The 17499-nt window shown below is 42.0% G+C and overlaps 1 protein-coding gene across 1 annotated transcript in view; it reads left to right on the top strand.

Annotated features, from left to right (window-relative positions):
- Positions 1-9898: 9898 nt before the first annotated feature.
- The window catches only part of MYO3B (myosin IIIB), a 204895-nt gene continuing 197294 nt past the window's right edge, over positions 9899-17499 (top strand). The window contains exons 1-3 of the mRNA XM_069861149.1: positions 9899-9954; positions 14141-14206; positions 14418-14457. Of these exons, the coding sequence (XP_069717250.1) occupies positions 14200-14206; positions 14418-14457 (47 nt within the window). The 5' untranslated portion in view covers positions 9899-9954; positions 14141-14199. The remainder of the gene's footprint in view (positions 9955-14140; positions 14207-14417; positions 14458-17499) is intronic.

Here is a 17499-nt window from a genome sequence, read left to right as displayed (position 1 = left end):
AAGAAAACCACAGGAATGAGCTGACCCAATGTATAGAGGTTCACAGCTCTCAATTGTCTACCAGCTGCAGGATGTGAGAGGAGTGCATGTAATCCGAGGAGGCTGGTTCTGTGTGACAGTTTCTGTTCTGTGGATTTGCTCACTGCTGTCAGTGAGATCTGAGATCTGCTGGTCTGAAGGCCGTGCTACATGAACGCCTCCTTTTGGTAGGGCCTGGTGCCCCCAGCACCCACTCCCGTCTTCTCAGATGGGCGCTTGTTTGCCTGCACACATGTTTACACTGAGAAGAGCCCCGGCTGCTGTGGGTTCTGCCTTGTGACTTGCCTCTTTTACCACCTATCGTGTCCTGCTACTACAGCTGCAGTCTTGCTAGGTTGTACTAGCTGTTAATTCCTGGTAAGGGATGTCCTTAAGTACGAAAAGCATATTCTCAGTGAAGTGAAACACTTCATGGATTCTTAGCTGTATAAAAGGCCAGTGTGTTTTAATAAATTAAAAAAACCCTTTTAACTGATAGCTTTAATTTTTTTGTATACAGTGTGTCATTTTCTTACCAGTGGTACTGTTCATGAGATTTAATGCCACATGCTTCAAATACTGTGTTTCATTGAAATACTACTGAGAAGGCAAAACTGAACCTTGTTAAATAAATGATAGTTTTTAAAAACTCAGTGTTACTACCCTAAAACGTGATGTTTGCAATGTATGCTTTTGCGCGGTACAGGAAAATGTGAAAGAAAACCAAACAACCCACTCTTTCAAAAAGCATTTTAAATTTATCTGTGAGTCCCAGTTAAAATTACTCAAAATGAGCTTTCATGTAAGTACCATTATTTGAAAAGCAATTTCCTGTAATTCTGTCCCTTCATGTAGAGCAAGCTGGTCTCTTAATTCCTGAAAACAGGAGCTGGTTCCATGGAAACCCCTCACATCATTGAATGGTTCATTGCCCAATAAACAACTTTACCTTTTGTCTTTTATCCCTTCTATGTACCACGTGGATGGTAAACCTTTCCATTTTCTCTGAATATGGAAAAAAATATTTTAAGGACTGGAGCTATTTTTGTTTCCTTCCATTATTTGCTCTCATGGAGCAGCAATTTCCAGGAGAAAACTGTTTCCTGTAAAATCAAACTCCCTCCGTGTATTTGTTGTGCTGCCCTTAACGGCTGTGTTATTGTAGCTACTGTAATTGCGTACATCACCTGGACTGCTTTCAGCTCATGGCTACTAAACTTTTTAATAATTTTGACTGAAAAATCCTATGCTGGGTTTATTCCTCAAGGGTTTAAAAAAACCCCAAAATACAACATTTAACAAAAAAAGCAAGATGCCTTTCGAAGTTTAAAATTAGAAAAATCCCAGATGTATAATTTCCTTCATTTTAGCAACAGGCTTTGGAAGTGTTGGATGCATCTAGTGACTCAGTGCTTTGGCCTTAAATGCGGTGACCAAATGTTTATGGGTCGCATTAAAGTAGAATGGAATAGCTTAGGGAAGCACCAAAGCAGAGCAGGTTCCTGGGGATTAATTGTAAGTACTGGCAAATATCTAAAGCAGATAATGAGCCTTTGTCTGTTTCAGGAGTCAATAAATATCCTTTGCACCTGGCTCTTGAAGCTACTAATACAGTCTGCTGTGAGAAGTGTTTTCCTTCTGTTTTTTTGAAAAGCTGGGGCTCTCTGCATACAGCCAAACAACAAAAGAACCTTAGAACAATGGCAGAGCTCCCTGCAACTGTATAAAGATACTTTGCAAATAATTTTAGACTTATTATATGTCAGCTTTTGAAAACTTAAAACTCACTTTGGATATTTTCAGAGTATCTCCATGGGCCCTAGAAGGTACCGCCAGAGGACTTGAGAGACATGGTCCTTTTATGCTTCACTTCCATGCTTTCTGTGTGTTTCCATGCTTTGCTGCCTCCAACCTCAAATGTTGCTTGTTCCCACAGATATTTTGGCAGTAATCAAAATTATGGGGAAATGAAATTGATTTCTTTCCCGTAGTCAGCTGTGACTGTAGACATAGTGATACCTTTCCAATATCTCTATATCATGTTTTCTTTTCTTGCCAAGAAGCTACCATATGAAACATTCATTCTGGGAGTCAAAGATGCTTATTGCGTTTCGTGAGTCCAGTGCTGTATTTTTACAATTGGTACTATCCAGCAGGTGATTGCAAATAACCTTCAGATACTTGGCTATTCAGAAATGACTTGTACTTCCACTTTATTCCTACTTGGATTGGATTATTTGATCATAGCACTGACAATTGTGGTATTTCATATGGAAAATTTTCTTTATACAAGGAAAAGAGTATTTTAAAAAAGTAAATTAGATGGGTGCTATTTTAGCGACATTTATTTCACAGACTGGGATCCTTTGTGTTTAAATTGTGGGCAGAATTAAGGAATATTACTCATAATTACGTTCAATTTTAATATTCTTATCTGTCTAAAAAAAAAAAGTAAGAAATGTAGAACAATCTTAAGCTGAAGTATTTCAATAATACTGCTCTTCTGCGTGATTGTATTTCTAGGGATGCTGCAAAACATTTTTTCCCTGAATGCTGCACAGCTGTGTTGTATCTGGTCCTCAGAAACACATGTCAAAAGACATGTTATATTGGTGAATACCAACAAGGTGGTTCCCCTAGCAACAATAAATACAAGAAAGCTCAGCTTCTTCAGTTGATTTACCTTTGTAAGACTTGCAGCAAAGATGGATTTTGAATACTAAGGGAACTTGTTACCCGTAAGAGGAAAAGCAATGAATAAAAGAACTGGGTTTCTCTTACCATTATTGCTGTTTAGTACAATTGTATACAGTGTAATTATGAACAATTTTCATGGGATATTTTTAACATGTCATATCTCATTTTCCTTTTCTTTCTGCAGCTTGTAATTTTCTGTAATATGGGGGGGTATACCATATGTGGGAAGAGGCAAGGATAAAGAACTTTGAGAAAGGGAGGTGATTATTGCTAATTATTTGGAAAAGTTCACCTTCCAAACTTATTAATAATGTCCTGAACACTTATTCAGGCCAAGCGTTTGGGTGACATAGGCCAGCCACTCAGTCGTTCAGATGTTCATTCCACTACGGGTGAATTCAGAGATTTAAACGTAGTAACCATGCCAAGTCTGCCCAGGCATAATTTTTAACATAGCCATGAAAGATAATGGCACTCGAGTCATGTTACTGCTGCCTCTGTGAAGAAAGCTGTACAAAACAAGACTAAGAATTACTTTTGGGAGCATCACACTCCAGCTCTGAAGAAGTATTAAAGGGTTAAGTTTGTGGTATATGGTTAACTCAACTTGTATTGTGGAAGAGCTATGAACTAGGTATGACTGACTGTGGGACACAGCTCGCTAGAATCTGTGTGGATCCTTCTCTTGGCAACTGCAATCTGGAATACACAGTATGTAGGCTCTTCTATGTGTACTGTTTGTTGTTAGCTTTAAACTTCCTCTGAGTCACCTTTGCTCTGCTCTGGAGTTTACAGCTGGGAATGAATCCAATATAATGCTAGATCACTATAGTTCAGTGAAAGTATTTACATTTCAGTGCTGTCTCTGCACTGGGCACTCCATCTTCTGCCTTCCGTTTCCAGGCATCTGCATGATGTCTGCAGTTCGTGCTTATGATTTGTGTGGGTTGGATTGTGGTTATGTACCTTGCACTTTAGTCTTGGCCAGAGCTGTTAACATTGTTGAACTGCTTCTCGTGCTCTTTCCAGATGCAGGTGTAATTACTCTTGAATGCCAAGCTGCTACCGTTATAGTTTTGCTGCTCTCTGTAGTCCTTATCTGACTGTTGTGCTGCTGCTGGCTTCTAGTTTAAATCATCTATGAATAAATGTGTAAAGCTCCAATATTCTTCTCACTACTTCCACTGATTTCGGAGAAAGTGGAATCCACTCTTATGTTCACGTTGCCGGTATTTCATTTCCTTCATTGCTGAAGATTTTTTTAGTAGCAGTTCTCTCTACTTTTCAGTCCCCTTTGTTTGTCTTTTTTCTTTATTTTGAACCCACACTGTAAAACTGCTTGGTTGCTTTGCCCTTGCTGTCCTCGCTATTCAGGTAATGCAGTAGCTTTGTATTCAGGACTTTTCTTCTACCAGTGCAAATGAGAACAAAACTCCATGCCTCAGCTAGAGCAGCTGTCTTTGTATGCAAGTATGTACAGGCACATCAAAGCTAGGAGCGGTCGTTTCAGGTGTCTGTCTCAATGAAAGCCCAACTACCATAAGACCTTTGCTACTAGAGCCCTGGACAGAGCTTTACTGTATCTGTATCTCCACGTGTCCTGCTTTTCCTCTTGCGTGGTTAATGGGATGGGGGGCACTCTAGGAAGAAAAGGGCCTTGGGATGAAGTTATGATTTGGAGAACCCTGAACTGAAGGATATTGCTTGCTCCAGGACTGAGTACAGACAGAAAGAGAGAGAGAGATACTGGGCTTTGGCTCAGCAGGCTGAAAACTGGCAGCTTGGTTTCCTTGAGGGGCCCTGAGCTGCGCTGCTGCAGCCTGAGCCCTCGGGAATACAGCAGTCCTGCTCCTAGACAGAGAGGGAGATGAGGAGAGTAGCAGGGAGGAGGGGGCATGTTTTCATTCCCAAATCTGCTGATAGAGGGAAGTCCTAATGTGAGTTCACCCTATTAACGAAGCAGAAGCCTGACAAACTCTTGAGGTAAGAAAGGGCCGTGTGAAGAACTGGTTGAACCACAGAGATGTTGTATGTTTGTTTTCTCCAAGATGGCGGCAACCTTTGAGCAAAGAGCAATTGCATTTATTTAAAAGCTAAGAAGGGGAAACCGAAGCAGCACCAGGTGACTCGGTAGGATGAGATGATATGACACAGCACACGTTAACTCAGACACTTAACAGTTCAAAGTGCTACAACCATATATGCATAGCCAGAATTTAAAACGGCCTCAAAACTTTTGTGGAAGTAGCACTCATTTCAGCAATGTCCTTAAAGTCTTTGGCAACTGTTTTTTTCCCTTCCAACAAACCTATTCAGTACTGTTACATTGACTTCTAATAGACCAGTGCTTATGATGTGTGTAGGTTGATGGAATCACGCATTCTGTTTGTAATCACAAGTCCATCTCCGTGCAAAGAAAAATGCACACAGGGATGAACAGGTATTTTAAAAAAGTTTAAATTCTCCTGACTTTTTTTTTTTAAAGCAATTTTCTGTAGTAAATAGAGCCAAAATTACATTGTGATAGCCAAGGAAATTTCTGTGATTCAGAAACCAGCATATTAATCTAGGAGGAATTGGGGAATACCTAGAACTTCTAGATTAACATTAAAAATTCTTGAGAATACTGATAGAAAATGTGCAAAATAGTGCATGTAGATGTTATGTTTGGTTGAATCTAGGTGCTGCTTACGCAACTTGATAAATTACAATGACATTTTAGAATCTTATGCACAACAGATAGGGATGCTTTTGGGTTTTCTGTAACCTCTATAGACTGAGGACATGTAAGAGTAAACATTTGAATCTCCCTTGAACAAGCCTGTCAGCTCAGTCTGATGAGAGGCTATGTTACTGTCTATATTATAGTTTGTTGTTATAGTGTTTATATAATCCTGTCTACTACAGGATTTTACCATTGCGGACAACCAGAGAAAATAATGGCTTGTTGTGAAGACTTTGTATACTCCAGTGTACAAAAATTCAACAAAACTATAATAGTACGAAATGGAGCACTGCTCAGCAAAGCTTCCAGAGACTTTTGTATCATCTCAGTTTGTTTCTAATGTTGTCGTGGGCTAAATTCAGAGAAAATGCTTAGGATTTATGGCTTCAATTACTTTTGATAAATGATTATCTTGAAGTAAGCTCTTGAAGAGCTTTTATATTTGAAGTGGTCTTAGGTGCTGTGGAGTGAGTCAGACCTCACTGAAGCTGATGAATACAGCAGTTGCTCTATATTTGTAACATTAAATTGGAATGATGGGAATTGTCACCCAAAACACAGTTCTTAGGTACGGGTGACCAGAGCCAAACAGCACGCTTCCGACTACCAAAATAGAGATCTGCTTATCTTATGGATCAGCATGTCTCGCTATAGGAGGCAGATACAATTAAAGACTCAGTGGAAGAAGATGTTAGTCATGATGAGCTGGCAAAATGCTTGTAGAGAGATCGCTACAGGAAGCTGGGTCAGAAGGAGCCCTGCATGATGACGGGGGCATTCCTGCACGCTCTCTCCCAAAGGGAGGAAGATTATAGAGTAATTTCGTTCACCAGGACCCGTTTCTCAGAGCACAGATGGAGCTGCACTTGCAATTAATTGTTCTGGACAATGAGCTGAATACTAAACACCTCACTTGTCTCTAGGTAAGTCTGGGTGAAATCTGTTTAGCCTGAACTGTGCTTATGAGGTCTGACACAAAAAAACCTGAGATTAATGCTATAGTTTGGGAACCAAGAGTGTGAGAGGAGAGACAAAGGTATGGTTATAGAACACGTTCTAACCTGTCACAGTGAGACAAGGCTCAACTTGATTGCTTCAGTCAGTATGAGTGGATAAGTGTTCAGATACAGACATTTTCTTACCCTTGGTTGGAAAATATCAGTGTGCGCCAGCCCCAGCGCTTTGTCTGTGAAGCAGACAAACATCTCTGTGCTTGAGCACCTACCTTATTTGCCAGACCTAGCTCCCTCTTCCCACAGATCACAATCCTCAAAGGAGCCCATTTTTTTAAGCAAAAATGGCAGAGATCCTCAACAACCTTTCAGAAAATGGTCTGTGGAACTGCTTTGAACGTCAGCAGCATTGTGTGTAGCTGTGTGTCACAAGGGGAACTATTTTGAAGTTGATCTTTGCTGACTTTCCTAATTTGTCAAATAAGGAGACTTAGAGGCACACATTCAGGGTGGTTTTTTTGTGTCGAACCTCATATATTTTTTGCATTAATTTTATTTCTTGCTCTTAACTATTCCTTGAGAAGCTCACTAAACTTTGTTTTTCTTTCATGGTGCCCACCTGAGCTTTCTTGAGGGCCCCAACCCTGCCCTGCATGGTGCAGCGCCTTGCAGGGAGCACCTGCCCACCCTGTGGTGCCGGATGGGGACTTGTGCTGCCCATGCTGTCTGCACAAGGCAGGGCCACTGCCGCCACCCTAGGGATGCTCCAGACGGGGGAGGAGGTCTCAGCTCTGCCTCGTAGGGCACCCCCTTGTCTTGCCCCAGCGGTGTGAGGCTGCGTTCCTGCCAGGTCTCTGGGGCTGCCCTGCTGTTGTGTGTGTGGAGGTCATAGATTCATAGAATTGTTTGGTTGGAAGAGACCTTTGAGATCATGGAGTCCAACCATACCTGCCCACCCCTAAACCACATCTCTGAGCGCCTTGTCTTTTAAACAGCTCCAGGGATGAGGACTCAACCACTTCCCTGGGCAGCCTGTTCCAGTGCCTGGTAACCCTTTCAGTGAAGAAATTCTTCCTAATGTCTAATCTGAACCTCCCCGGGTGCAACTTGAGGCCATTCCCTCTTGTCCTGTCACTTTTTACTTGGGAGAAGAGACCATCACTGAACTCCCTACACGCTCTTTTCAGGTAGTTGTAGACAGTGATGAGGTCTCCCCTCAGCTTCCCTGTCTCCAGGCTGCACAACCCCAGTTCCCTCAGCCACTCCATGCAGGACTTGTTCTCCAGCCCCTTCACCAGCTTTGTTGCTCTTCTCTGGACGCACTCCAGGACCTCAGTGTCTTTCTGTAGTGAGGCACCCAGAGCTGAACACAGCATTTGAGGTGCAGCCTCGCCAGGGCCGAGTACAGGGGCAGAACGACTTCGCTGGTCCTGCTGGCCATGTTGTTCCTGATACAAGCCAAGATGCTATTGGCCTTGGGCCGCTGCTGGCTCATGGTTGTGCCTCGATGGCAAGAGGCTTTGAAACGGTAGTTGCCATTTGCCCTGCATCCCACCAGTGCTTGGAGCTGGGCAGGGGCTGTCAGCTCTGCAGGAGTCAGTGCCAACAGCACCGCCAGTCTCTCTGGGAGCTGGTCTTTTCCCCCAGACCCAGAGAAGTCTGCGCTCAGTGTGGGGATGGCAGCTGGGAGAGGAGGGGTGTGAGCTCTGCCCCACTGCGAGCCGGGGGTCTGAGCTGCGTGGCTGACGCCGAGTGGGTGACCTGGGGCTGCTGCTGACAGTCGGCAGTACCCACCTCTCTGAAACCTGCAGGTAAGAAATGCTAAACCAGAAAAAACCTCCATAGTTAAATGATTAAAAATAGCAGAAGATACAAGAAGGGAAGAGGTAAGTAGTTATGACACAGGATTCAGGCACATCAGGACAAAGCCATGAGTAACTGAAGTCTTTGTGAGTTCTCTAAATGCCAAAACAGACCTGGCTCTAGTATCTAGTACTTCTTTAAGCGGCCCACTAGTAACTAGTGAGCCATAATATACATTGTGAAAACACTATTTGAGAAATTCCTTCAAGCAAATATGTGTTCTTTTCCCTCTCCCTGGTACAAACAGTTATGCAGTTATTCACAGAAGAAACTAAAAGGTCTGTAGACCTTGTAGTGCACAAATTGAGAGGAAGAGGCTAATTTAAAACACCTTTCTAGTTATTTCTCTGAAGCAGTGCATTTGGGTTTTTCTAGCAAAAGCAGTGAATTGGTTATATCCTATGTGGAATATGTTCTGAAAAGGCATGGAATTCCTTTTATTAGACCTTTTTTGTACTCTGAAATTGAAGTCCAGATCAGTTCTTAATGTGCAAGTTCAAACTGTAATGCGTTTATTTTTCAAACATTACATTCTTTAATCCTCTAGTGCTTATCCAAGTTAGTGTAAATTATTGACATTATAACATGTACAGTAAAAGCAGAAGAGTTCTCCTAAGTTTTTTATTCAAAAAATAAAAGTGTGGCTTGAACCAAGCAGAGCTATTTTTCTCCTGAGTTAAGCTTTTTATGTGTTACTCTGTCTAGGAGGCAAGGTAGACAGAGATCTCTAAAAGCCATTTCAGTCCTTCTTAAAATGGAAGGTCAGATTAAGTGAAAATGGATTGTTGTGGAAACAGGGAAAACCATGCAAAGTTCCGTGCTGGTACTTGCCACTCCACTGTGTTCCATGATTAGGAAGGTGTTGGAACACTATCTGGGGTGATACCTTTGTGCACGTTGGAGAACGAGGGCCACTGCGTGACTCCTTCCTCAGAATTACATGCTGCCCTGTTGATGTATGTGCAGCGTGTTTTGTCTGGTACTATCCACAATTCTTCATTAGAAGAAATATTGTATTGTTAACTTTCTAACTACAGGGAAGAGTGATTTAGTGAGCAGCGCAGTGGATGTTTTGGTTGCTTTAAGAGCTGCCATGACCAGTTTTGCAGTGTTTTTGCCAAATGCATTCAGAATAACAAGCTCATTGGACAAAGACAATGATTCTTGCTGTGCTAGTGCCTGGAGAGGCCCATTAACAAGGGGCTCCTGAGTGCACGCTTGTCTGAGGAAGAGAAACATTTTGTGTCACAAAACCAGAAGCTACTGTCTTTACTAGCCTTCTGCCACTGATGAAGCAGAAAAAAGAGTAATGAACAAAGTACTGAGAAAGCTGTGCAGTGCTGTGGGTGTAATAAAAAAATTGTGTTCAGGGTTTTTGAAATATGGAAAATTACGGTATTGTTTTGCCATTGTCCTGCTTGAAAAATTGGTCAGTGATATTCCTCTCCCCCTGCCCCCCCCCCGTAGCCCTAGTTTTAAGCTGCCATCTGAACACACTTCATGTGATAACTTTTTTTATCTGTAGCTGCTCTTTCATTAGTTCTCACAGACTTTCCTTACCTAGAGGTGAATTCCAGTGATCTAACTCAAGGAAATATTAGAGAGGAGGAAGTGACATGAGAGGAAGAACCTGTGGATCAGCAGCAGAAAAGAATGTGTGGGGAAAGCCTCCTATAAACCCTGAGCATAACTGGCCAGGTGAGCACTAAACTTTTTACCGATCTGTTCTGCAGCTGAACTTCAATAATACAGAGGTAGGGAACAGAAAGACACCTTTGGCTTGATTGTTTCAGGGAAGTTGGAAATGCTCTGCACCTGCAGGAACAATCAACACTTTGTTTCATAGGCATTTTTCTTTTGTTGTTGTTACTGTTAAAGTCCATTTCATGAGATTAAACTGAGCTGTATTGCAGCAGAATAAGCAAGCTGCAATGTATCAGGCAGTTATCCAGGACACAAGTTCAGAATGGGTGTTTTCAGTAAAAATGCCTGCAAGATAAGAAGTCACATTCCTCATAGATCTAATGGGAGGAATCAAATATGTGGACTCATTTGCAGTGATGGATTACCACTTGCTGTTAGATAAAGCCATGTAGCTTCTAAAACGAGGAGGGGAGGTAAAAGGAAGGTAAGGAAGCTGTAACAGGAGGATCTAAAGAACAGAGGAGTGCACAATGAAGGTGATGGTCACCCAGGGAGTTACAGCATACAGCTGAGCAAAGCACCTGTTCTGCTCTTTGTGGAAAGTGCAGGGACTGCTCTGCAGGTACAAGGGGAGGAGCATGAAATCAGTCTTCTGCTAGTTGTCTCCTAGCTTGTCCTGCCTTTCACGCATCTTTCATGTCTTTGTGCAACTCTTGTTTTGGGAGTTGGACAAGTGACATAAATAGTAGGGAAAGGGTGATTTATCTGGAGAAATGAGATGTGACTGATTTGTGTGGTACCTCAGCAGAAGGAAACCCCACAATGAACCTGCTGTAGCATTAACAAAGCAAGACCTTAGGACTGGTGCAGTACACCAGAAACCTGAAAAACAACTTGAGAAACTGCTGTTGTTTAACTGTACACAATTTCTGCAAGAAGTTTTCCCCTCTCTTGAGAAGTTCTCTGAATAACGCATCGTGTGAGGCCATACATACTTTCCTTGTATCAAAACCAGTAAACAGGGTGGCTGTGGCTCTTCTCTGGGATGAATGTCTGATAGCGTAAGGCTGAGCTTTCCGATCTGAATGCTGCACATCTGGCAAGAAACTCTGCTGGAGACAACTGAGAATTGGCCTGTGGTAGCGGCTCATGAGGAGAGGGGAGGAAGTATGAGATTTTTCATTCTTTGCTGCTGCTTCGTAAGGAACAAGGCATGTCAGTAGCCTCTTCCAGGCTGGTCCTCTTTTTCTCCACCCCTCATTCAGTTGTTCCTTCCTCAGGCACCGACCATATGCTGCTGTGTGAAGAGGGAGCACTGATACTATATGTGGAAAAAGGAGACTTTTTATAGAATCATAGAATCACCAGGTTGGAAAAGACCCACCAGATCATCGAGTCCAACCATTCCTATCAATCACTAAACCATGCCCCTCAGCACCTTGTCTACCCATCCCTTAAACCCCTCCAGGGAAGGGGACTCAACCACCTCCCTGGGCAGCCTGTTCCAGTGCCCAATGACCCTTTCCGTGAAAATTTTTTTCCTAATGTCCAGCCTAAACCTCTCCTGGCAGAGTGTGAGGCCATTCCCTCTCGTCCTGTCCCCTGTCACCTGGGAGAAGAGCCTAGCACCCTCCTCTCCACAACTTCCTTTCAGGTAGTTGTAGAGAGCAATGAGGTCTTTTGCAGAACAACACATTTGAAAACACTGAACTGAGTTAATTTTACAATGTTTCTTATGAAACAGATGAAAATTCAGGAAAAAGCGCACATTTCCTGACATAGCACAATATAAATTAATAAAAGGAGTAATTTTCGTAGTAAAATGTATAGGAGATACATATATGTCAGAAAAAGGGAAAAGTTAAAGCTAGCACAAGTTCCTTTGCACCTGTCACAGTTTCTTCTGCCTTTGTAGCCACTACTTTCTTGATCAGAGTACCAAGAGAAAGTGTGAGACTGGAAAACACATCTTTGTTTGCCTGCTTATGCTGATGGCACAGTGGTTGATGACAGTTAAAGTAGCTGGAGTCAATTTTCTTTCTTCTTGTGCTGATAGTAGCATATAGACTGCAGAGAAAGGTGCATTCAGTATATTTGTGAATGTGTTCAGCCCACCTGAGATAATGGCATAGTTACTGCTATCGTTCTATTCAGGCAGCTGTTTGTCTGATGTTCTGCATGGACCTTTCTCACCTTACAGAATTTCCACGATTCATAAGAAAATTCCATCTCTTTCAGTTTCCCGGTCACGCCACCACTGCAGCAGAAACAATAGGGAATCGTTTACCCCTGCAATTCACAGAGCAACGCTTGCACAAACCCCGAGAGATTTCTGTGGTAAGCAACCTGAAACACTTGAAGGGGATGTAATTTCCAGTGGGACATGACCAAAATCTTCAATAATATGTTAAGCTGGGCATTTTGGTGAAAAAAATCTATTTGTATTTAATCTGTGTTGAGTTATCATTCCCACATTGTGTGTGCAATGACTGAAAATTATGTATTCAATACCAACGCATAATGTATACCAAATACTCTGTAAATCAGGTAGCTACTCTTAACTTGAGCAACAAAGCTGGTGAAAGGGCTGGAGAACAGGCCTTATGAGGAGCGGCTGAGAGAGCTGGGGTTGTTTAGCCTGGAGAAGAGGAGGCTGAGGGGTGACCTCATTGCTCTCTACAACTACCTGAAAGGACGTTGTAGAGAGGAGGGTGCTGGCCTCTTCTCCCAAGTGACAGGGGACAGGACAAGAGGGAATGGCTTCAAGCTCCGCCAGGGGAGGTTTAGGCTAGACGTTAGGAAAAAATTCTTTACAGAAAGGGTCATTGGGCACTGGAACAGGCTGCCCAGGGAGGTGGTTGAGTCACCTTCCCTGGAGGCGTTTAAGGCACGGGTGGACGGGGTGCTGAGGGATATGGTGTTTGGTAGGAACGGTTGGACTCGGTGATCCGGTGGGTCTCTTCCAACCTGGTTATTCTGTGATTCTGTGATTCTGTAATAAATATGTACTACTTGCTGGGTTGTATTTAGCTGGGTCGTATTCACAGAAGACAGGAACTAATTGTCCATCTTTGTGACTAAATGTGAAGCCAGCCACTTGACTTTTGGCTGCCTGAAATGCAAAGCCAAAGGGAGTTCAGAGCAAGGTATATGAAAGAAAAGTGAATTCCAGGTGGGGGAAAGTACTTAAGTTGAGAAAGCAAGTTAAGCCTTTCAGCCCTGGTTTCATGGAGGCAGCATGCCGAAAAGAGAATTTCTGATATGTATTTTTCCTGAGTGGTGCCCCTCTCTCTGCTCCCTCCTGGTCCTGCTTTCATGTTGTGGATGTTAGTTTATATGTTGAGTTTCCATGTGTATATTCACATTTGAATACGTAATGCGAGCCCTGTGTCTCCCATCATAGAATTAGGAACCTAGCATTTAGAAGGAGCAGTGTGAAGTGTCTGAATAAATAACGTCATTTTTGGAATGCTGTCCTAATCGTTAATGTCTGCTGCATGGCATTGCAGGTAATAATAACAATAATTCTGCAGAATAGAATACAGAGGAACTAGAAAATTCTCTCTTGAGAGGAGAAATTGATATAAAATTTTTCTTTCATCCTAGCAAGGTTTCTCATGTTGGTTGGTACTTTCTAATTGCTATCAGCAGTATCAAAAGACACAAAGTTAATGTAAAACAAGTTCCAGTCTTTGCCCAGAAATCCACAGATTTCATTCCTGCTGTGCTGTGCCAAATCCAAAGTTCATTGGATAACCCAATTTTAAACTTGAAGTGCTGTATGAACTTAGAGTCTGTATCAGTGCAGTTATAAGTTGCTTGAAAAGTGCACATCTATAGTGTTAGGCACAAAACGCTGGAGGGCAAAATACAGTGTTGGGAGAACATGAGAGGTTAATGACTGAAAACAGGTGACCAGTGGACAGGGAATGTATACAATAACCAGGTGATAAAAGCCGAATTCTTCCATTTTAGTCAAATTCTACTTTGCAAGAGACTGTGAAGGCAGTTTAAGGGACTGTGTTCATCATTCCCCTGTGCTGCAATAAAGCATTGTCCTGCTTCTTTCCATATGTCATTTATAGTTTGAAATAGATCAGTTGAGGAAGAGTTGAGGAAGATCTTGAGTTCCCTTTACAAACTAAATCAGGCTGTAAGTTTTGAATTTCTGTTTCATTCATCATGTGCTTTTGAGGCCTCCTCGTGTTCTTGTTAATAATTCAGCCTTTACCTATTCTAGGTTTATTGCTCAGAGAGACAGTACCTTCTGCCGAGTCCAGCATATAGCCAACAGGAGCTATGTCAGGTAAGGAATGCAACCTTTAAATTTTTTGCCTTACTCTCTTTATTTGTTAATTAGCTTTGGAACAGAATTAGAAATACATGCATTCAGGTTCATATATGTCAGCAACTGCTAGCTTGGGTAGCCTGTTGCTTTGAAAAAGCTGGAGAAGCGCCAAAGATCTCGAGTGTCTTCAAGGCTGTCAAGCTTTTGCTTTTTATGTTTGTTATTGCAGCAGCTGGGAACACAGCAAGTCCTGAAGCAAACTGGATTAGGTAAGAAAGAGTTTTTAAGCATCATCTTCTATGGCACCCTTGGGAAAAAAACAAATGTGTTATTCTGACTCCCTTCCCACAAAAAGATAAGTCTTTGTCTCATTGTGCTATAACACATCATAATTATATTACAGATGGACAGGTAGTAGCTGTGAAGTGTTGCTCTGCTTGCAGCTGTATTTCTTAGCCTTTTTCTTTTTTTCTCTCTTGAGTAATGAAATTAAAGCTATCGAAGTAGGCAAAATAGCTGACACCTGATTTCCTCATGACACCAGGCACAATGTTAAAGAAAGTTACTCACTGAAGACACGTAATTAAAAATAATACTGACTGTTGCTGCTTCTCTTCACCTTTGTGCATTTGTACCAGCACAGCTGTGTTTGACTCAGGCTGCACCAGAAATGTTAACTCCATTCACAAACATTCCCTAAGGGTAGAACTGCCCTTGTAACTGTGGGCTTGTTCAGCAACTTCTCTTTCTACTGCTGTTTGGAGACTGCTTGCTAGAGATAGACTTTTAAACTGGTATGGTTGGTACAGTGAAATATAGATCTCTGTGGCTGGTAATAGTCTTAGTTACATTTATCAGCACCTCTTCCACCTCATCTCTGAAAGAAAATACAGTGCTTAGTTTCTACAGGCCTTACCTGCAAGCTTCTTTCAAGAGTGATTGTTATGAATCGTACCTCAAGAGCAGCTAGCCAGGATTTACGAGTTTGTAACGTTGGTGGTTTTGACGATGGGCAGTGCCTACAGTATTGGAAGAGGAGTAAGCTTTTACAACCTTGATCCTATAAGAAAGAATGGATAGTGAAAAGTGCAGCCTGTACTGCTTTCATTATAACACCTGTCTGAAGAATTGACTCATGATATCCATTTTCCTGCTTGGGTTCTTTGCCAAAAAAATAAAAAGGTAGCTCTCTTTCTCTTCAGGATTCATCACCCTGTCAGTGTCAACCTGTTGTGAAATGAAACATAGGGATTTAATGATAAAAAAATTTTAGAAAGAAAAATCAGTTCACTGATGCTTTAGGTAACGCTATTTCCAACTAAGGATTTACATATCTAATTGTCAGCTCTTCAAAAGAAAAATAAAAGTGTCGTGTGCGTGGGGTTTGTATGTGTGTATGCACTAAGGAGCAGCTCTTCTAAGTCATTGTGATAATGGAGCTAATGACAAGACAGTTGGCACTGTCGCGCTAAGGTGATCTTCACTCTTGCAAGAAAAAATTTAGTTGGATTAGCACATTTTTGCAGAGATATGCAGCTAACCATGTGTATGAAAGATTCGACTCCTATTAGCCAGCAGATGTCTGTGTCCTTGACAAAGCTGTCTTTGCAAGACAGATATATCTATAGAATGCTCAGTGATATCTACTATACGCTACATTTTCCTCTTCAAAATGCTTTGTGACTGGCAAATATGTAGACATTTTGGGGACTAAGCAAAGTATCTTGGAGTGCTGCAGTGATACCTGCTCTGGTAAGGCTGCCCTGATGCCCGAGTGTATCAGATTGCCATTGCACCAAGGAAACCCTCTACTCTGCCCTTGACACAGTTCCAGCTCTACCACGGAGGCTGTACTGAACTTGTAGATACACAGTTATGCCTTATCTTTGCTGTTTTCCCAGCCCTTCCTCTTTCTTTCGAGCTCGGGCGTGCAAGTCTCAAATGGAGCTGGCTGGCTGCAGTCCTGCATCGCCTTGTCCGGCTGTGCTGTTTTCTACTTACAGCTAGAAGTCTACTTACAGATAGAAACCTTTTGCAGAACAATTCTTTAGGAGGACTCTGTCACTAATAAGCAGCATACCGTAAACACTTTGGTAAAGGCTTTTGTAGTGTTCTGCAGTGGGGGAAGTACGCTGCAGAGGTGGAGGGTGCTTATTTTACTGTAGGCTGCTTGAGTCCAGCTGCAAGGCTGACACTAAATCTAAATTTGAGATTCATATGGAAATGGTGTGTTGTCTGAAAAAATAGACTGGGCTCTTGTTTAGGTATAAGAAGATAGAGGCATCTCTGGCTTTTTTTTGGTGGATAATAAAGGAAAGTATAGGAATATTTAGGGAAATTTTTCTTCCTGGCATTGAAATCTGAAACAACAGGAAGTGCTGCTTAAAACTGTTTGGAAGAGTGCCGTCTCTGCTTTTTTTAATTTTCTAGGTAGGCATGGAGCTAGAAGAATGATGCTGATCCCAAGGGGCACCTTGTCTTTACATTTTACTACTACTTGGAAGAAGACAAATTCCATCCATTGTTTCATAAACATTTCTCTGCACAAGCAGAATTTTACTAAACTCTGCCAGGTGGAGAGTTTCCTGATTCAGTGTTCACTGCTACTTCTATCCTCAGCTTAGGCATTGAGCAAATGTTACAGAAACGGTTTATGATAGTTCAGCTGTAAGTATAATTTGTTCTGCTGTTCTCTGGTGACTGGTACTGTTGCTGGTTCTAATCTCTTCCATGGTCTTCCTGCTTCTACTCTTCTCTGTTATCCAGCCTAGGATGGATAACGTAACTGAAGAGTAGGAGGGAAGTGTAGTTAATTTTGTCCCGAATGGCAGACAGGGATAGAGGTTTCAAGAACATGTCTGTCTGATTATCTGGCCTGACTAAATGCATCCAAAATTATCTAATTGGCAATAAATTTTAGTACAAAGTAAAAATTACTCTAAATAGAGAGAAAATGGAAATTGGGAAATAGCTTCATGCGGCACAAAGATTTCCAGAGAAAATGTTGCCTTGCAGGCTTAAGAAGGCCTGAGGGTCAGTCCACTGAGCACACTAAGACTCTGGCTGCTAGAAAGTGGTTTGCTTTCAAATGCTCAGGAGCTAGCCCCAGATTTTGCAGGATGTGTCATCTCATCAAGGAATTTGTTTCAAAAATGTTTTTTTAACAATTATTCTCCAGTATAATTTACCTTTGATTTAGGAAAAGGCAAAATTATTGGGAAGCTCCCTGTGCCAGTTATTGCATACTTTTTAGTACATTAGCTTTGAGATTAGCCAGCAAAATGGCTTCAAATTGGAGGGGGGAAGATTTA

Source organism: Phaenicophaeus curvirostris, chromosome 7, assembly GCF_032191515.1.
Source record: "Phaenicophaeus curvirostris isolate KB17595 chromosome 7, BPBGC_Pcur_1.0, whole genome shotgun sequence".
Taxonomy (NCBI): Eukaryota; Metazoa; Chordata; class Aves; order Cuculiformes; family Cuculidae; genus Phaenicophaeus; species Phaenicophaeus curvirostris.
Note: the sequence above shows the minus strand (reverse complement) of the source record. Positions and strands in the feature narration are given on the sequence as shown.